The sequence below is a fragment of the Micromesistius poutassou genome (genome assembly GCF_964030765.1).
Source record: "Micromesistius poutassou genome assembly, chromosome: 8".
Classification (NCBI taxonomy): domain Eukaryota; kingdom Metazoa; phylum Chordata; class Actinopteri; order Gadiformes; family Gadidae; genus Micromesistius; species Micromesistius poutassou.
The window spans coordinates 20604265-20625912 of record NC_140278.1 but is presented as its reverse complement, the minus strand read 5'-3'; the positions used below and the strand labels follow the sequence as shown (position 1 = coordinate 20625912).

Sequence of the window (21648 nt, the reverse complement as noted above, 5' to 3'; positions counted from 1 at the left end):
GAATGTCACCGGCTGTTTGAGTGGAGATGGCATTGTGCTTGTTGGCCCTCAACACTTTGATTACAGAATGGGAAATTATAAACAGGATGTCTTTAAGGTGGGCCTCAACCATGACTCTGCTGGGAGGTAGCCGGGGGTTAGAGTTAGTAGGGTTAGTAGGGTTAGGGTTAGTAGGGTTAGGGTGAGTAGGGTTTGTGCTGAGTTGGGTAAGTGACCGTGTCAGTGGTGTAGATGATGTGGTCAGTGAGGTCAGTACTGAATGGGGGCTCTATATACGCCTGCAGCTGGGTGGCTCACAAAAAACAAACTTTTCTGAAATGAAACATTTGGCTTACACCAAATTTGACTTTTCTTTCTTTCTGAATCCTCCTATAGGAAAGACTCCCGCTTGCTGTAACACAGAGGACGTATACTGGAAGGAGCTTGTCCTTGTGTTCATATACCCAAGGCCTCCAGAGGATTTCTGCTCCTGGGTCAAAATGCTGTTCTCTCTCTGTCTCGTCCTGCTCATCACTCCCGTCCCCGGCCGTCACACCCCGGCCAACGAGAAGAGGAACTCCACAGGAAGTGACACCATCAAATCCGATGCCACTGTCACCCCTTCCATCCTAAAAAACGTTCCAGCTCTTGCCAAACAGACCACTCCGGCCCCCCCAAAGCCAAATGCAGCGGACCAAACGACTCTGACCCCCCTGACGGTCAAGCAGAAACCAGTGCTGGTCAATGGGACAAAGAGCACCAAGGTGAAGAAGGCTTCCACGTTAAGCCACGCCCTTCCTTCAACCTCCCCAAAGACACTGCCAGCCGCCATTAAGGAGAAGCACGCCATTAACAAGACCTCCACTCCCAGAACTCCTCCCATTCGGGATGTCAAAATCATTAAAAACAAACTTGTTGCTGCTGTCACAGACGGTGCCGTCAAAACTGCTAAAGACAGGCTTACAGCTTCAACGAACCAAACCACTTCGATCAAACCTCCTGCGATCAGCAAGTCCGGCCCAACCGTCGCTCAGGGAGTTCAGCCGACGCACACACCTTCAAGCGAGGCTGTCACAGAGAAGCCCGCCCTTATAATGACTAAACCAGCCAGCAAGGACAGGCCGACGACCTCAGTCAATCAGACCTCAACCGGTAATGCGAGGTCGGCCAAAGCCATCAAACCCCCCGCGGTGACCAGCGGGGCGAAGGACGCGGCGACCGGCGAGAGGTGCGACGGAGGCCACACCACGGAGCAGGAGGTGAAGCTGAAGCCTGGCTCCCCCCTGGTGGTGACCCATAAGATCAGCCTGGTGCCGGCAGGGTGCTCTGAGAGCTGCCAGGCTGAGATGGAGGCTCTGAAGACACGGATAGAGCGGCTGGAGAAGGAGATGACCGCTCTGAAGGGTCAACGTATGGATGGAGTCGTTTTTTAACACTGGCTTTCTTCGTGAATGTTTTACATGTTGTGTTTGCTTTTAAAGTGATAATGTGTAAGATTTACTATTATTTTTAAGTCAAGTAAAATTTCTACTGTATCTACTGCATTTATAAAGAGGTTAAAAAAGGGAATGACAAAGAGAGTTGTGACACGAATCTAGCGTGTTGGCTTTGGCTGCTGGTTGTTGACCACTGGCAAACATAGCAAACAAGTCAAGAGAAAACCTGTCTGCATTGATGTTTTCTTAATTCGGCCCATTGTCACTTTGAATACTCATACTGCTCCCCTTCTTTTCTTTCCATCCAGGGAAGTGTCCAAATGAATGTAACGGAAATGGTGAATGTGAGATGGGGAGATGCGTGTGTTCGGTGGGGTTCCAAGGCCCTGACTGCAGTAGGTGTGTACCTGGAGTCAACTGTGAAACAAGTGAGTCTGTAACCGGCATTGCCATAAAACCCTGAAATATTTCCATGAATTTAATTGTTTTTCACAAGTTGAAAAAGTCATCACAGTGAAAATGGTTCACGCATTCCTCAAACTCAGTCGCTGTTGTTAAATTCCAGAAGCTGACAAAGGGAAGGTCAAGATGAACGTAGAGGTTGTGAAGATACCTCAGGACAAGAACATAAAGGCAGCGCAAACGCTCTCTCAGAAGAAAGAGCAGACTGTTACTCTGGCCACACCTGGGAAGGTTAGCTCAGTTAAAACCCAAGCAAAACAAGAGACTATCACTCTCAAAATAAATACCAAAGACTCTGCAAGTGCCAGAAAGTCCGGTCAGCCAACCGTGGGTCAGGTTCTGCTGAAACACAAGGGCAAGAAACAAGAGGAGGCCCGCAAAGGAAGAACTACAGTCCTGGCCAGCAAAGAACTCTCACCCAAATATGAAGCCAAACAGGTGATGATGAAAGAAGGGGTCATGATTAAAGCACATGCAACCGCTGGCCAACTTCAAGACCAGCCACAAATAAATGTTACACTGGGTGCTCAGAAAGTGGCCAATGGTACTGCCAAAGTCCTGACTCTTCTGACAAAGGTCATGGAAACATCTAACGTAAAGAACTCCCTACACCTTTCCACACTGGCTGAGAAAGATGTCACCCAATCATCTGCCGATACACTGATTAAAGAGGTCAAAACCGGGAGTGTAAACGCATCAAATGTGGTGCAGGCTGTTAATAACACAAAGACTCAAACCAGCAAGATCAGCTCTGGGAAAGCTATTTTAAGTAGTACCACTGCCGGTAAAGACAAGCAGACAAGCAATCAGACCACTTCAGTGAAAAAACTTTCAAGTGATGTTAAGCCTGCCCTTACAGTGGCTAAAACAGTGCTCTCCAGAGAAACCAAAAACGTCACTGGTGGTAACACAATAGGCAAAGAAAAGCAAGTGGCTGCAGTCAATCAGATAACTTCAGTTAAAACACATTCAAGTGGTGTTAAAACAGTGGTTTTGACTGCATCAAAAACGGTGAAAACCACTGTTACCACTGACAGCAAAGACAAGCCAACAGCTTCGGTCAGTCAGAAGACTTCACTTAAAACATCAAGCGATTTGAAGCCAAACACAGAAACAACCATTCTAACAGAGGTTAGGACTACTCAGTCTAGACTAACAAAGCCTGTGACAGTCAGTGGTGCAACAACGATCACCAAAGACAAGTTTGCAACTTCAGTTTTGACAGTCAATCAGTCTGCTGATGCAAAGTCAACCAAAGACACTCCAGTTGATCAGTTGGTGGTTGCAAAGTCTTCTACAACTAACGCTACACTGAGCGCCAAAGACAAGGCCGCGCCCACGGCTAACCACACAGTGGTGATCAAGTCACACAGTGATGGAAAGGCTGCAAAAACTCAGACAAGCAAGGTTGGCTCCGGGAAAGCAAAAGGTACACAGAAGAGCCAGACTTTGGTGAACGTGACCAGTGTAGAACATGGAGAGTCCTCAGCTAAAGAGACGGTTGTCCAGGTAACCACGGAAACGGCAACACAACAACACACAAGCAGGAAATCAGGAGGAGGAGGCCTGGGTTCTGTGAAGGTCTCCAACGTGACCTCTTACAGCTTCACTCTCACGTGGTCGGCTCCGCCGGGGATGTTCAGGAACTTTACTGTGATCCGGAGAGAGCAGAGGATGGAGGCTGAGGGAGCAGGAGACGAAGACGCAGCAGACAGACAACTGGACGTGGACGACGTGGTGGCAACCACAGCCTCAAAGAACGCGACGGCAGGGCAGGCGCTGAGGGAGAGCACAGATGGAGTGGCTTCTTCGGCTAAAGCCACCGGCTCCAGAGGGAAAGCAGAGGAGCAGAGAATCTCCCTGGTTCTTCCTGGGAACGTACGTGCGATGGACTTCGACCACCTCCAGGCAAACACGCGCTACCTCCTGCAGATATTCGGCACAGCCTCCGGGAGAAGGTCCAAGATCCACAGGACATCCATCACCACAGGTAGATGGATCTGCATCACGGGTTCACACAAACAAACCAACACACATGCTAACACGCCTTTGTGTTTCACCAGGGCCTGAGCCAGCAACGGAGATGGTGTTCAGCAACGTGACCGAGTCGTCTGTCACGGTCTCCTGGTCCAAACCGAAGAGCGCCTTCACCGGCTTCAGGGTCACATACACCAACTCTATTACAGGTTTGGTAAAGTTGTAGCTTCGTACAGTATTACCTAACTTGATATGAAAACCCTTCATACCGTGCCTCCATACTATTCCTGATTCATTAGAAGCCTCTCTGTGCGTCTCACCCTGCCAGGCGAGAGCAGCTTCGAGGCGGTGGAGCTCCAGCACTCCCATGTGGTCCTGTCCCGTCTGGGGGCCGGGTCCTCCTACATCATCACCGTGACAACCAGCCAAGGACACACCCAGAGTGATGCCCTCACATCCCACATCACCACTGGTACACGAGTTCACCTCGACCTGCTCCTGGACCAGACATAGCATACCCTCACCTGGTACCATAAGCTACTGTACATAGTACCCCCTCACCTGGTACCATAAGCTACTGCACATAGTACCCCCTCACCTGGTACCCTAAGCTACTGAACATAGTACCCCCTCACCTGGTACCAAATGCTCCTGTTCCAGACATAGTACACACTCACCTGGTACCATAAGCTAGTGTACCAGACATAATACCCTCATCTGGTACCATAAGCTAGTGTACCAGACATAATACCCTCACCTGGTACCATAAGCTAGTGCACCAGACATAGTACACCCTCACCTGGTACCATAAGCTAGTGTACCAGACATAGTACACCCTCACCTGGTACCATAAGCTACTGTACCAGACATAGTAAACCCTCACCTGGTACCATAAGCTACTGTACCAGACATAGTACACCCTCACCTGGTACCAAATCTCTTTTACCAGACATAGTTCAGCCTCACCTTGTTCCATAAGCCAACCATGATCATTGGTCTGAGTGTGTCTTGGTCTTTGAGAACCTTGAATTGACACTATCTATGATCCTCTCTCTGCAGTGCCCGCCCCTCCGATGCAGTTCAGAGCGGTGGACGTGACGGACACCCGAGCTCTGCTGCAGTGGACCCCGAGCCCGGGCCGAGTGGACCGCTTCATCATCAGCTACGAGTCGGCCAAGAGTGAGTGAGCGTGGGGATCCTTCAAGTTCACATTCAGGGCGTTTAGCATCAACGCTTTTCTCCAAAGCGACTTACAATAAAGTACATTTGTCAGGAGAAAGAGAAACAACAACAGACCTCTGAAGAATAAGTCCCGCCTCTGAGGCTCCCGGTTCCCTCGGTCAAATGTCTACGGGGAATAACGACGGGGTTTACGAATGATCGTACATAAGAAACTCTGTAGGTGGCGGAGAAGTAAAAGCTGCGTCACGTTTTGAACTACACACTTGTTCCCATCTAGCTTCGACTGGCTTTTTTTGGATTGTCGGTGCCGTTAAAGTAGCATTTATAGGGGGCGGGGGGGGAGGCTGTGCAGAGGTGAGCTCTGAGTGATCACCCCCCCCTCCTCCTCCGTCCTCCAGTCCCTAACGTGACGGTGACGGTGATGGTGTCGGGCCGGTCGGTGGAGCACCAGCTGAGAGCTCTGCAGAGGGGGACGGTGTACACAGTGAAGGCTCTGAGCCAGAAGAACAGCTTCCAGAGCCAGGCCGTCTCCACCACCTTCACCACCGCCGGCAGTGAGTCACCGCCGCCGAGTCCAGTCTCGTCTGTTGTATCCGTTGTTATGTAGCAGACAACATGAAGCGTACGACATGAAAGCAAGACGAGAAAACAAGAAATTAAGAGAGCTTACCAAGTGGCTGCATACCGGGTTGAAAGTATAAAATAAAACTAATCTTGGGCTTCCTTTTCACAGGGTTAAACACCGGTCACATGGACCCACAGCACGCCCCTCTCTTAAAGAGGGACTGCACTATCGGGCTGCTGAACATCAAACGTTTTCTCAATAAGTGTCACTTGCAGCATTTTAGCTCTGGTTTAACGTAAACATTTGATTGTAACATGTAAATAAGAAATAACAAAAATACACAAATGACATAACTCCACAGAAAACACAACAATTACCGTGTTATTACTGTGTATTATAATGTGCCTCACAACGATATTATCGTGTTGTGTTTTAGAACGAGTGGAACCAGTGTTACGATCCTACTATGTTGTGTATTGTAATTGTGTTGTGTACTTTATTACTTGATAGTGTACTTCACATTGTGCTCCCCAGCGGTGAAGCCCAGTGCGGTAGGCCCACGTTCTGCGGTCATCACGTGGCGAGCCGCCAGCATCGCCTACCAACGATACAGGATAACCTACCATGTAGTAGGAGAGGAGAGCAAGGTAAGACACAGCTATAGGAGGGCCTACCATGTAGAGGAGACACAGCTATAGGAGGGCCTACCGTGTAGAGGAGACACAGCTATAGGAGGGCCTACCATGTAGAGGAGACACAGCTATAGGAGGGCCTACCATGTAGAGGAGACACAGCTATAGGAGGACCTACTGTGTAGAGGAGACACAGCTATAGGAGGGCCTACCATGTAGAGGAGACACAGCTATAGGAGGGCCTACTGTGTAGGAGGTCCTTCTCCCTCTGGTGTGAACCCAGCCTAATGGCAGGACGTTGTGTGTGTTGGTGTTTCAGGAGGTGATCTTGGACCACACCATCACAGAGTACCGGCTGACTCGGCTGCTGCCCGTGACCCGCTACGTGGTCCTGGTTCAGGGGGAGAGAGACGGGCACTACACCTCCATCGTGACCTCAGAGTTTGTGACAGGTAATACGGTGATGTGTGTGTGTGCGTGTCCTGAGGCCTCACTGAGGGCTCACTTGGGTCTCGAACCGCTGTGGAGACCGACCGAGGCCGGCAACATTCTGACTCCATTCCATTGCCTCGATAAAACTAAAACTAAAACGGTAAATGGACTGCGTTTGTACCGCGCTTTTCTAACCAGTGGCCGCTCAAAGCGCTCTTTACAATATTGTCTAACGTTCACCCATTACATACACTGACGGGCTAGTGTCAAACACCAGCTCGTCAGGAGCAATTAGGGCTAGGCGTCTCGCTCAGGGAAACCTTGACACGTCGTGGTGTGTCCCCTGAGCGAGACGCCCTCACCCTGACTGCTCCCTGACCCGCTGGCTGTCCTGCCCTGCGTGGTTTGACTCCGCCGTCGGTGTGTGTGTGTGTGTGAACGTGTGCGTGAATGTCAGTCAACACTGTAAAGCGCTTTGGATAAAAATCGCTATATATAAACGAGGACCGTTTACCATCTCCTGTGTGTGGTTGTGGCCTCACCCTGTGAGTCCTGTTGGAAGGAGAGCAGGGAGCTCAATGACTTCGGACGAAAGTAAACCACAGGACTCTCGTCGTCCTGTATCGTCGTCCTTGCGTGAGGACCCTCCGCTCACCTGCTCCTGACCCTCCTCTCACCTGCTGCTGACCCTCCTCTCACCTGCTCCTGACCCTCCTCTCACCTGCTCCTGACCCTCCTCTCACCTGCTCCTGACCCTCCTCTCACCTGCTCCTGACCCTCCTCTCACCTGCTCCTGACCCTCCTCTCACCTGCTCCTGACCCTCCTCTCACCTGCTCCTGACCCTCCCGCTCAGGGAAGCTGCGGTTCCCGTCTCCGGCGGACTGCTCCGAGGAGCTGCTGAACGGGGCGCGGCCGTCCGGGGAGGCGGACATCTACCCCCAGGGGAGGGAGGGCGGAGCCCACCGGGTCTACTGCGACATGGAGACCGACGGCGGCGGCTGGACGGTGAGGCCCGCTCTGATGCCCCTGAGGTCCGTCCTCCCCCCCCCCCCCCCCCCCCCTCCTTACCCGCCTCACCTCCCCCCTCCTCACCCTCTGGTCCCCCCCCCCCCCCTCCTCACCCGCGTCACCCCCATCCTCACCCTCTGGTCCTCACCCCCCTCCCCCTCTGGTCCTCACCCCCCTCACCCTCTGGTCCCCCCCCCGCCCCCTCCGCACCCTCCTCCCCCCCCTCCCCCTCTGGTCCCCCCCCCCCCCCCCCCCCCCGGTCCGTCCGTCTGTCTCTCAGGTGTTCCAGCGGAGGACGAACGGGAACACGGACTTCTACAGGAGCTGGAGCGAGTACAGAGTGGGCTTTGGGAACGTCAGCCAGGAGTTCTGGATCGGTACGTCCAGAGCTACACCCTCATGGTCGTTACACGTCACACTCCATCAGCCTCCACCCTTATGGTCATTACACGTTACACTCCATCAGCCTCCACCCTTATGGTCATTACACTGTTAGTGACTCCACCCTTAACTGTCACATTACACTGTTAGTGACTCCACCCTTAACTGTCACATTACACTGTTAGTGACTCCACCCTTAACTGTCACATCACACTGTTAGTGACTTCACCCTTAACTGTCACATTACACTGTTAGTGACTCCACCCTTTACTGTCACATTACACTGTAGTAGTTGACTCCCTCTGCTCCACCTCTGCTCTGTGTGGTTTTATCTCTGCACAGGTAACGAGCTGCTGCACCAGCTGACCGCGGCGGGCTCCATGGCCATGAGGGTGGAGCTGCGGGCGGAGAACGAGACGGCCTACGCCCACTACTCCAACTTCACCGTGGCCTCGGAGGAGAACCATTACAGCCTCCAGCTGTCGGGCTACAGCGGCACCGCAGGTGGGGGGACGACAAACATCTGGATTAACCTGGATCACTGCTGCTAAAACATCTGCTCATTTACATTGACCTCCAGGTGCCTTTAGCAGACGCTTTTCATCCAGAGCGACTTACAACAAGTACATTAGCCAGAAGAAAGAGAAACAACAATACATCTCTGTCGGTGCAGTGAGGATGTTCATAGAACCAAGTGTCAATCGGCCAATCAGATCGCGTTACCCATACGTCAGACACGCCCTCCGTCATCCGTCGACGGACGTTAACAATGTGAACGCGGCGTAACATCACCAGGTTAACCCCATCAGTAGGTTAACCCATTCCCTGGCCGTACACGACAAAGATAGCTAGGATGCGACGCTACGCGATGCTAACTACTATCGTCAAGCGCCAGCTACTCCTGAGCAGATGTTTAAGCGCCAGTCCGCGGGCACCAGGAAGGGGATGTGTTTGATAACCTCAAAGCCTCACTCACTCACTCACCTGCATCCTCCTCCTCCCCCCCGGCCCCCCCCAGGGGACTCCATGAAGTACCACAACGGACGCCCGTTCTCCACCCACGACCAGGACCCCGACCCCCTGGGGATCCACTGCGCCCGGGCCTACATGGGCGGCTGGTGGTACAAGAACTGCTACAAGACCAACCTCAACGGCCTCTACGGCGTGGGCTCCAACAACCAGGTACCACCGCGGGGGGTCTGGAACCATCCGGGGCAGAGACAGAGAGAGAGAGAGAGAGGACGGGGGGTGGAGTCTGGTCAGGGGTTGAACAGGGAGAGGGTTAAGTTAAGTTAAGTTACCCTTTATTGTCCCTTTTTTGGGGGAAATTCTTTCTCTGCTTTTGACCCATGACGGTGAACACGCCCGGAGCAGTGGGCCGCCGCAACGCAGCGCCCGGGGGGGGGGGGGCACAGGCGGGGGTCTCAGGTGCCTTGCTCAAGGGCACCTCATCCGTGGATGAGGACGTGGGAGAGTGTTGCACAACCACCACCCCCGTCCATATTTTTTACCTACCGGTCGGGATTCGAACCGGCCACCCTTTAACCAGGATGTAGAAGAGTGGGACGTAGGAGAGTGTTGCACAACCACCACTCCCCCCCCCCCCACCCCCGTCCATATTTTTACCTACCGGTCGGGATTCGAACCACCGGCCACTCTTTAACCAGTAGGTGTTCAAGGTGTAGGTGTAGGTGTAGGTGTTCGAGGTTAGTAGTGGGATTGTTCCTGACGTCTCCTCCTCCTCCTGCTCTCCTTCCAGGGCGTGGTGTGGATCGACTGGAAGGGGAAGGACTCCTCCCTCCCCTCCACTGAGATGAAGCTCCGCCCGGCCGCCTTCTCGCCCTCCACTGCACACTGAGGCTGAGGCCTTCTGACCCTCTTCCCCCCCCCCTCATGATAAGGTCCGCCCCCCCCCCCCTCGTGATGCACGCAGATAAGGACCGCCTCTTCCCCTGATAATGCACGTGGTTAGGCCACGCCTCTTCCCCTGATAATGCACGTGGTTAGGCTCCGCCTCTTCCCCCGATAATACACGCGGTTAGGCTCCGCCTCTTCCCCCGATAATACACACGGTTAGGCTCCGCCTCTTCCCCTGATAATACACGCGGTTAGGCTCCGCCTCTTCCCCCGATAATGCACACGGTTAGGCTCCGCCTCTTCCCCTGATAATACACGCGGTTAGGCCACGCCTCTTCCCCTGATAATGCACGCGGTTAGGCCACGCCTCTTCCCCTGATAATACACGCGGTTAGGCCACGCCTCCCCTCATAATAATCACGGTTAAGGTCCGCCTTCTGCATATCAAACTGTTTTTGACAGCTGCACGCCGTATGTGTTTTGCTTTACTCTCTGCCGTGTCATCATCACTTACTTTTTTTTTTTTTTTTTTTTTTTACAAAACAAGAAAAGTTAAACGTATTTTTTTTTTTATTATTAATATTATTGATTTTTATGTTTCACTGTTTGTGTTTTGTCTGTTTAGTTCTGGCTCAAACTCCTCACATCCTTTGTGACTTTGTAATAGAAAGTGTTTCCATGGGGCCCACCCCCCCCCACACACCCCCCACCACCCCCCCCGCCCCCACCCCACCCCCACACACCCCCCACCACCCCCTCCCCCCTCCCCCCTCATCGTGACGGAGTTCATGTTGTGCTCTGGATCTCAGATTGTGATGAATAAAAACAAGAGTTCCAGGGCGTCAGAGTGTCGTCTCTCCTTCTTGTTGCTGTGTGTTGTCGCTCTGTCCTCTGGTAAACACCGTCTCAAGTCATTCGTCAACTCTGCTGTTTTCATGACCTTCAAACGCTCTCAACGAGGTACATAGACGTGTGTGTTACACACAATGATAACAAAGAGCAAGTCACATAAATAAGAATTAATAAATAATAATTATATGTAATATATATTATTATATACAATATATATTATTTACATTTGCGATAATTACTTCACGGAATTCTACCTCATTAAATTAAGTTAAAAATGACGTTATATTGTGTGTGTGTGTGTTTTTTTTTTTATATCTACACTCAATTCCAAAATAAAAGCCAGACATGCGCGCGCCCTTGGCCTGGGGGCCTTGTCTCCTCTCCTATCAGGGCCGACACAATATTGTGGCGTCCTTGAGGGCTGTGGCCTGTAGCCTCGCTGTAGACAAGAGGCGGTGCTATAAGAGGAGGGCGGCCTCCTCAGGTCTGCTGAGCCGCGAACCGTCATGAGGACCCAGGACTCAGTGCTGCTGCTGCTCAGCGCGGCGCTGCTGCTGCTCCTCGCGCTGTGGCTGTGGACGACTTCTAGAAGGATTCCTTCTTCTTCTTCTTCTTCTTCTTCTTCTGCAAAGAGAGCCGCCTCGACAGCGGGGGAACAAGATGGAGGGCACTGTACGGTCGTTAGTGATATATATATATATATTATATTATATTATGGTCTCATTTATTTGGTGGATTATGTTCACTTTGTTTATTATATGGATTGTGTTCATGATGTGTATTGTATTTATGATGTGGATTATGTTTTTGTATGGATTCTGTTTATTATAAGTATGTACTCCTATCTCTATATTGATTTAAATTCAAACAGGTTGTTAGAGCACTTCCTTCACATCTGCGATGTTAGCTTTAAGAAATCTTTAAGATATTTAAGATACATACACATTCTTACTGACATTCGTTCTTATTCGATTCTTTTATTTTGTGTTTATCACACTTTAAAGCTTCTTTGAATATTACAAAAAGCACTATATAGTCTAATGTATAATTATTATATAACATAAGACGGGTTTCAAGTGACTCCTCCTCCCCCTCCTCCTCCTCCTCTACCTCCTCCTGCCCCTCCACCTCCTCCTCCTCCTCCTCCACCTCCTCCTCCCCCCCCTCCTCCTCCTCCTCCTCCTGCCCCTCCACCTCCTCCTCCTAATCCCCCTCCTCCTCCTCCTCCTGCCCCACCTCCTCCTCCTCCTCCCCCTCCTCCTCCTCCCCCTCCTCCTCCCCCTCCTCCCCCTCCTCCTCCTCCCCCTCCTCCTCCTGCCCCTCCCCCTCCTCCTCCTCCTCCACCTCCTCTTCCTCCTCCTCCACCTCCTCCTCCTCCTCCTTCTCCTCCTCCTCCTCTTACTCTTCCTCCTCCTCCCCTCCTCCCCCCCCCCCTCCTCCTCCACCTCCTCCTCCTCCTCCTCCCCCCTCCCCCTCCTCCTCCTCCTCCTCCAGTCGTCCTCAGGGGTCTCCCGCCCGGCCCCGCTGGCCTCCCCTTCCTGGGGAACATGCTGGACCTGGGCCAGAAGCACCTGCCCTCCCACCTGACCCGGCGGCCCGGCGCCACGGCCCCGTCTACACGCTGACCTGCGGCAGCACCAGTGAGGACCCGGGGGGGGGGGGGGGCGCTGGGGGTGGGGGGTGGCTGGGGGGGGGGGCGCTGGGGGGGGCGCTGGGGGGGGCTGAGGGGGGCTGAGGGGGGCTGGGGGGGTTTGGTTGATGGAGCGTTTGCTATGTGTGGATTCTACTGTCTATACTGTCTTTGCAGCATGACTCTGTGTGTATGTGTGTGTATGTGTGTGCTCTGAGTCCGAGTGTGTGTGTGTGTGTGTGTGTGTGTGTGTGTGTGTGTGTGTGTGTGTGTGCTCTGAGTCAGAGTGTGTGTGTGTGTGTGTGTGTGTGTGTGTGTGTGTGTGTGTGTGTGTGTGTGTGTGTGTGTGTGTGTGTGTGTGTGCTCTGAGTCCGAGTGTGTGTGTGTGTGTGTGTGTGTGTGTGTGTGTGCTCTGAGTCCGAGTGTGTGTGTGTGTGTGTGTGTGTGTGTGTGTGTGTGTGTGTGTGTGTGTGTGTGTGCTCTGAGTCCGTGTGTGTGTGTGTGTGTGTGTGTGTGTGTGTGCATGTGTGTGTGTGTGTGTGTGTGTGTGCTCTGAGTCCGAGTGTGTGTGTGTGTGTGTGGTGTGTGTGTGTGTGCTCTGAGTCCGAGTGTGTGTGTGTGTGACTCAGACCCCCCTAGTTGCTGGTCGTCTCAGGTCGTTGATGTGTTGGTGTGTTGATGTGTTTTGCAGCCCTGCGTGGTCCTGAACAGCAACGACGTCATCAGAGAGGCGCTGGTGAAGAAATGGTCTGACTTTGCTGGGCGGCCGATCTCATATACAGGTGAACCAAAAGGCATCGGAGCCATGACGGTCAAACCTGCATTAAAACAGTTTGTATGTAGTTAAATATGTAGTGTAATAAAAATGACTTTTTCCAAAACTCACAAATAAAATGAATGGATATACTTCATGAAGATACTTAATGAATATATATATATATATATATATATATATATATATATATATTCATTAAGTATCTTCATGAAGTATACTTAGTGACCATACTTAATGAAGATGAACGTACTAATGAACGTACTTAACAAACGTACTTAACGATCACACTTAACATAGACACCTAACGCACCCACTTAACGAACACACTTAACGAACACACTTAACGAACACACTTAACGAACACACCTAACGAACACACTTAACGAACACACTTAACGAACACACCTAACGAACACACCTAACGAACACACTTTATGAATAGATACTCATAATTACATGTACATAATGTACATGTACATAATTAGAGGTAATATATATATATTACTGACCAGGGGCCCTGGTGTCGGGGGGGGGCTGCTCCATCTCCCTGGGGGACTACAGCGAGGAGTGGAGGGCTCAGCGGCGCCTGGTGCACCAGACCCTGCAGCGCTGCTCCCACAGCGCCCTGCAGGGCCTGGTCCAGAGACAGGCCCTGGTGCTCAGAGAGGTACACACACACACACACACACACACACACACACACACACACACACACACACACACACACACACACACACACACACACAGACACACAGTGCCCTGCAGGACCTGGTCCAGAGACAGGCCCTGGTGCTCAGAGAGGTACACACACACACACACACACACAACGCAGAGGCACACACACACACACACACACACACACACACACAGCGCCCTGCAGGACCTGGTCCAGAGACAGGCCCTGGTGCTCAGAGAGGTACACACACACACACACACACACAGACACAACGCAGAGGCACACACACACACACACACACACACACACAGAGGCACACACACACACACACACACACACACACACACACACAACGCAGAGGCACACACACACACAGAGGCACACACACACATACACACACACACAGTGCCCTGCAGGACCTGGTCCGGAGACAGGCCCTGGTGCTCAGAGAGGTACACACACACACACACACACACACACACACACACACACACACACACACACACACACAGACACAACGCAGAGACACACACACACACACACAACGCAGAGGCACACACACACAGACACACACACACACACACACACACACAGACACAACGCAGAGGCACACACACACACACACACACACAGAGGCACACACACACACACACACACACAGACACAACGCAGAGGCACACACACACACAGAGGCACACACACACACACACAGAGGCACACACACACAGACACACACACACACAGAGGCACACACACACATACACACACACACAGTGCCCTGCAGGACCTGGTCCGGAGACAGGCCCTGGTGCTCAGAGAGGTACACACACACACACACACACACACACACACAACGCAGAGGCACACACACACACACACACACACACACAGACACACACAGACACACAACACTCTGGTCCTCAGAGAGGTACTGATCCTCCTCAGACCGGTCTACAGAGACTGTCCTCCTCAGACCGGTCTACAGAGACTGTCCTCCTCAGACCGGTCTACAGAGACTGTCCTCCTCAGACCGGCGGTCTACAGAGACTGTCCTCCTCAGACCGGTCTACAGAGACTGTCCTCCTCAGACCGGCGGTCTACAGAGACTGTCCTCCTCAGACCGGTCTACAGAGACTGTCCTCCTCAGACCGGTCTACAGAGACTGCTCTACCACGTTTTTTTGTTTTTTTTCTATTTGAATGATTCTTCATCCTTCTGCTCAGGTTCTGATTGGCTATAACGGCCGTGCTGTTGATCTCGCTGAGGATTTCACCGTGGCAGCCAGTAACGTCATCACAACGCTGACCTTTGAAAAAGAGGTGAGCGCCAAATCATCGTTAAACAAACGTGACCCCAACAGGTTTTTTTTATCATGTCATTTTAATATTTTGATCGATTTTCTTTGATTTCTTTGTTGATAGCAGCATTGGGATTTTAGAGGTTTGTGTCGTTTTTTTAGGTCACGTTTGTATTATCGGCGTCAGTGGAGTTGTGTGTATTGAATGTGTCCTCGTTGTGTCTCCAGTACGAGAAGGAGTCTGAGGAACTGCAGCAGCTGCACCGCTGCCTCAACAACATCGTGTCTCTGTGGGGCTCCCCCTGGATATCAGCGCTGGACTCCATCCCCCTGCTCAGAGTCAGTACCCATAATGCTCAGAGTCACTACCCATAATGCTCAGAGTCACTACCCATAATGCTCAGAGTCACTACCCATAATGCTCAGAGTCAGTACCCATAATGCTCAGAGTCACTACCCATAATGCTCAGAGTCAGTACCCGTAATGCTCAGAGTCACTACCCATAATGCTCAGAGAGTCAGTACCCATAATGCTCAGAGTCACTACCCATAATGCTCAGAGAGTCACTACCCATAATGCTCAGAGTCACTACCCATAATGCTCAGAGTCACTACCCGTAATGCTCAGAGTCACTACCCATAATGCTCAGAGTCACTACCCATAATGCTCAGAGAGTCAGTACCCATAATGCTCAGAGTCACTACCCATAATGCTCAGAGTCACTGGCCGTTTCTGAAATGGCGTACTACATACTGCTCGTATACTGATCGTGACGTAAAAGTAGTAAGTAGTATGCAGTACGCGAAAAATGTTTTTTTGCAGTATGCGACAGTTACCCGGATGATGTACTAATCGGTCAAAAAATTCTAGTATACATCCAGAGCTCACTACGTCGGATACTGTATCCCATAATGCAACGCGGCACCGCTGAACATTTAAAATAATGGCGGACAATGCGAGCGGCGAATACAAATACAAATACATAAATGTATAAATGTATAATTAGTTGTAATTAGTTGTTTATTTTGATGTGATAAGCTTTCGTATGTTTTTGTAATCGTGTGTTTTTCATTGTTAACAGAACAAATGGCTCAACCGTTTATATTTATAACCACATTTTTTGGTCATGTGACTGTGTAGTACACTGCATGATACTTGTCATACTTGCATACTATACTGCATACTAGGGCGGGGAGTAGTATGTAGTGCACAGTATATACTGTGTCAGTATGCAGTATGTAGTATAGCATTTCAGAAACAGCCACTACCCATAATGCTCAGAGTCACTACCCATAATGCTCAGAGTCACTACCCATCATACACGCAATTAACTGATGAATATTCTCGAATTAATCAAGCACATCTGTTCGTGGTTTCCCCAAGAGATTGCCAAATCGTCCGTTCTCCCGCCTTCTGAAAGAGGTGGCGAGGAGAGACGACATCATAGGGACACACATCAAGGAATACAAAGTAGGTGAACGCGTTGCCTCTAGCGTCGTTTAACATTACACTCACAACATGACAATAACATCTGTTTATGTCGCCGACTGCATAGCTGAGGGACAACCAATCAGAGGACAGCATCACCAGCTCGCTGCTCAAAGGCATCGAACAAAGTATCGGATCCAAAGACGGTGTGGTAAGTAAGGCTACTCACCATTAAGTACCAGTAAATACCCCCTTAAGTAAGGCTACCCACCACTAAGTACCAGTAAATACCCCCTTAAGTAAGGCTACCCACTACTAAGTACCAGTAAATACCCCCTTAAGTAAGGCTACCCACCACTAAGTACCAGTAAATACCCCCTTAAGTAAGGCTACCCACCACTAAGTACCAGTAAATACCCCCTTAAGTAAGGCTACCCACCACTAAGTACCAGTAAATACCCCCTTAAGTAAGGCTACCCACCACTAAGTACCAGTAAATACCCCCTTAAGTAAGGCTACCCACCACTAAGTACCAGTAAATACCCCCTTAAGTAAGGCTACCCACCACTAAGTACCAGTAAATACCCCCTTAAGTAAGGCTACTCAACATTAAGCAACAGTAGTGACCCCTTAAGTAGGCCTACTCTACATAGAGCCCTGTTACTACCTGTTTAGTAGGCCTACTCTACATAGAGCACTGTGACTACCTGTTTAGTAGGCCTACTCTCCAAAGAGCACTGTGACTACCTGTTTAGTAGGCCTACTCTACATAGAGCACTGTGACTACCTGTTTAGTAGGCCTACTCTACATAGAGCCCTGTGACTACCTGTTTAGTAGGCCTACTCTACATAGAGCACTGTGACTACCTGTTTAGTAGGCCTACTCTACATAGAGCACTGTGACTACCCGTTTAGCAGGCCTACTCTACATAGAGCCCTGTGACTACCTGTTTAGCAGGCCTACTCTACATAGAGCACTGTGACTACCTGTTTAGTAGGCCTACTCTACATAGAGCACTGTGACTACCCGTTTAGTAGGCCTACTCTACATAGAGCCCTGTGACTACCTGTTTAGCAGGCCTACTCTACATAGAGCACTGTGACTACCTGTTTAGTAGGCCTACTCTACATAGAGCACTGTGACTACCTGTTTAGTAGGCCTACTCTACATAGAGCACTGTGACTACCTGTTTAGTAGGCCTACTCTACATAGAGCACTGTGACTACCTGTTTAGCAGGCCTACTCTACATAGAGCCCTGTGACTACCTGTTTAGTAGGCCTACTCTACATAGAGCCCTGTGACTACCTGTTTAGTAGGCCTACTCTACATAGAGCCCTGTGACTACCTGTTTAGTAGGCCTACTCTACATAGAGCACTGTGACTACCTGTTTAGTAGGCCTACTCTACATAGAGCACTGTGACTACCTGTTTAGTAGGCCTACTCTACATAGAGCACTGTGACTACCTGTTTAGCAGGCCTACTCTACATAGAGCCCTGTGACTACCTGTTTAGTAGGCCTACTCTACATAGAGCCCTGTGACTACCTGTTTAGCAGGCCTACTCTACATAGAGCCCTGTGACTACCTGTTTAGTAGGCCTACTCAACCATCAGCAGTGCAGTCTGATTGCGTCCGTGTGTCCGCGTCCAGCGTCTGACGGAGACCCACCTCCACATGGCCACGGTGGACCTGCTGATCGGGGGCACGGAGACCACCGCCGCCTGGCTCAGCTGGACCCTGGCCTTCCTGCTGCACAGACCCCAGGTAGGCTCAGGGGTAGGGGGGGTAGGCTAGGTACGCTAGCTCAGGGGTAGGCTAGGTACGCTAGCTCAGGGGTAGGGGGGTACGCTAGGTCAGGGTTAGCGAGGTACGCTAGGTCAGGGTTAGCTAGGTACGCTAGGTCAGGGTTAGCTAGGTACGCTAGCTCAGGGGTAGGGAGGTACGCTAGCTCAGGGTTAGCTAGGTACGCTAGCTCAGGGGTACGCTAGCTCAGGGTTAGCTAGGTACGCTAGCTCAGGGGTAGGGAGGTACGCTAGCTCAGAGGTAGGGGGGTACGCTAGGTCAGGGTTAGCTAGGTACGCTAGCTCAGGGGTACGCTAGCTCAGGGTTAGCTAGGTACGCTAGCTCAGGGGTGGGGGGGTACGCTAGCTCAGGGTTAGCTAGGTACGCTAGCTCAGGGGTACGCTAGCTCAGGGTTAGCTAGGTACGCTAGCTCAGGGGTAGGGAGGTACGCTAGCTCAGAGGTAGGGGGGTACGCTAGGTCAGGGTTAGCTAGGTACGCTATCTCAGGGGTACGCTAGCTCAGGGTTAGCTAGGTACGCTAGCTCAGGGGTACGCTAGCTCAGGGGTGGGGGGGTACGCTAGCTCAGGGTTAGCTAGGTACGCTAGCTCAGGGGTACGCTAGCTCAGGGTTAGCTAGGTACGCTAGCTCAGGGGTGGGGGGGTACGCTAGCTCAGGGTTAGCTAGGTACGCTAGGTCAGGGTTTTACTCTACCCCTGTAACCAACCAGCCCTTTAAACCCAACCCATGCTGTACCTGGACCCCCTTTGATCCGCATGCATCTCTCTGGACCCCCACCCCCCCCCCACACACCTGGCCCCGCCCCCTCTACCTGGCCCCGCCCCCTTCCCCCCCCCCCCCCCCAGGTGCAGACCCAGGTGTATGAGGAGATGTGTGGGGTGCTGGAGGGGCGGTACCCCCGCTACAGCGACAGGCCCCGCCTCCCGGTGCTGGGCGCGGTCATCAGCGAGGTCCTTCGGCTCCGCCCCGTGGCCCCCCTCGCCGTCCCCCACCGGGCCCTCAGGGACAGCAGGTGTGTGTGGGACACACGGGGCGCCGAGGCGTACACTGATAACTGCACCCCCCCCCCCCCACATGTCATATGTCACCGCCGCCGCCGGGGGCCCGGCTTAGACTAGTGATGGTCCCAACCCTCCCAGGATCCTTTTGCGGCACGATTATGTAATTATTTACGTTATGTAAAGTATCTGTACTGTGTTCGGTGTCACAGGTTATGTTATGTAAAGTATGTGTACTGTGTTCCTTATCACAGGTTATGTTATGTAAAGTATCTGTACTGTGTTTCAGTATCACAGGTTATGTTATGTAAAGTATGTGTACTGTGTCAGTATTGCAGGTTATGTTATGTAAAGTATCTGTACTGTGTGTCAGTATCACAGGTTATGTTATGTAAAGTATCTGTACTGTGTTTCAGTGTCACAGGTTATGTTATGTAAAGTATCTGTACTGTGTTTCAGTGTCACAGGTTATGTTATGTAAAGTATGTGTACTGTGTCAGTATTGCAGGTTATGTTATGTAAAGTATCTGTACTGCGTTCCTTATCACAGGTTATGTTATGTAAAGTATGTGTACTGCGTTCGGTGTCACAGGTTATGTTATGTAACGTATGTGTACTGTGTGTCAGTATCACAGGTTGTGTTATGTAAAGTATGTGTACTGTGTTCAGTGTCACAGGTTATGTTATGTAAAGTATCTGTACTGTGTTCCTTATCACAGGTTATGTTATGTAAAGTATGTGTACTGTGTCAGTATTGCAGGTTATGTTATGTAAAGTATGTGTACTGTGTCAGCATTGCAGGTTACTTCATCCCTAAGGACACGGTGATCATTCCCAACCTGTTTGGAGCTCACCACGACCCGGCTGTGTGGAGTGAGCCCCACAGCTTCAGACCAGGTAGGCCTACATTAACCTCCCACCTCAGACCAGGTAGGCCTACCCACCTACCAACACTCACCTCCCACAGCTTCAGACCAGGTAGGCCTAAATTAACCTACCCACCTCAGACCAGGTAGGCCTACCCTTACCTACCCACTCAGACCAGGTAGGCCTACACTCACCTACCCACTCAGACCAGGTAGGCCTACACTCACCTACCCACTCAGACCAGGTAGACCTACCCTCACCTACCCACTCAGACCAGGTAGGCCTACACTCACCTACCACTTGGCAACACTCGCCTACCTCTTCAGATCAATTAGGCCTACATTCACCTTCCACTTCAGACCAGGTAGGCCTACACTCACCTACCCTCTCAGACCAGGTAGACCTACCCACCTACCAACACTCACCTCCCACAGCTTCAGACCAGGTAGGCCTAAATGAACCTACTCACTCAGACCAGGTAGGCCTACACTCACTCCCTGCTGGCTGAGCGGAGTTGACCTTTGACCCGTTGCCTCCGCCAGAGCGCTTCCTGGAGGGGGGAGGCGGTCGCGCCCGCGCCCTGCTGGCCTTCGGGGGCGGAGCTCGCCTGTGTCTGGGCGAGACGGTCGCCAGGATGGAGCTCTTCCTGTTCACCGCCTACCTACTGCGGGACTTCCTGTTCCTCCCCGGCGGGGCGGGTCTACCGGACCTGGAGGGGGAAGCCAGCGTGGTCCTGAAGGTCAAGTCCTACGAGGTCATCGCGGTCCCCCGACCCCCTGGAGACGGACCCCCCCCCCCCCCCTCCCCGGGGGACCCCCTGCTCTGCAGAGTGACCACGCAGAGCTTTAATGAGGCATAATGTTCTTGATCTCGGCCCCCCCCGCGTGTGTGAAGGTTGTTAGGTCCACCCCTGCGGCCCGGGGCGGAAAGTAAGAGGAAGCAGCAAGTAGACAGATGATAACATCATGAGTGACACAGATCTTAAAACAGGAAACCACCCACATTCACACTCTTGTTGGATATGAAACAAAAAGCCACGCTAGCACAGATGGTTATATAGCGTACCATTGTTTAATATAGTTCTTTAACTTTAACTTTAAACTTAAAAAAAAGTATTGGTTATATTGTTTGTAAGTTATCAATATTCTGGATCAGGAATTTCTTGGGTGTGGAAACAGGCCTCTGTGTGTATTTTTTACGCATGCGTCAATCTATAATATTACTCACACATAGAAGGGTTATTTGAAACATTATCTACAAATGTGTCTCAGAGTGTAAACAGAGTGTGTTGAACAGAGTGTTAGGGTATCTAGTGTAGGGTTAATGAAGTCCGCTTCTTGAATCCTGTAGGGCTGATCTCTCACAGCCCAAAGGCGCCCCCCTGTGGAGAAAAAGCTGTGGCAAAGTTT

General features: G+C 51.4%; 2 protein-coding genes across 2 annotated transcripts; both read left to right on the top strand.

Moving 5' to 3' along the window:
- Positions 1-479: 479 nt before the first annotated feature.
- Positions 480-9940, top strand: tnxba (tenascin XBa; the record flags this gene model as incomplete). Its single annotated transcript, XM_084471097.1, has 15 exons — positions 480-1389; positions 1724-1810; positions 1981-2315; positions 3168-3867; positions 3941-4063; positions 4183-4326; positions 4914-5033; positions 5435-5590; positions 6136-6248; positions 6553-6685; positions 7520-7671; positions 7955-8051; positions 8398-8559; positions 9074-9237; positions 9815-9940. The coding sequence occupies 15 exons, from the start codon at positions 480-482 to the stop codon at positions 9911-9913; spliced, it is 3495 nt and encodes a 1164-aa protein (XP_084327223.1). The 3' UTR covers positions 9914-9940.
- Positions 9941-11270: 1330 nt separating this feature from the next.
- cyp21a2 (cytochrome P450, family 21, subfamily A, polypeptide 2) lies at positions 11271-21098 on the top strand (the record flags this gene model as incomplete). Its single annotated transcript, XM_084471096.1, has 12 exons — positions 11271-11436; positions 12259-12371; positions 13086-13176; positions 13682-13836; positions 15069-15164; positions 15371-15481; positions 16527-16613; positions 16699-16782; positions 18224-18337; positions 19220-19386; positions 20166-20269; positions 20782-21098. 12 exons carry the CDS (start codon positions 11271-11273, stop codon positions 21096-21098), a joined length of 1605 nt encoding a protein of 534 aa, XP_084327222.1.
- Positions 21099-21648: the final 550 nt, after the last annotated feature.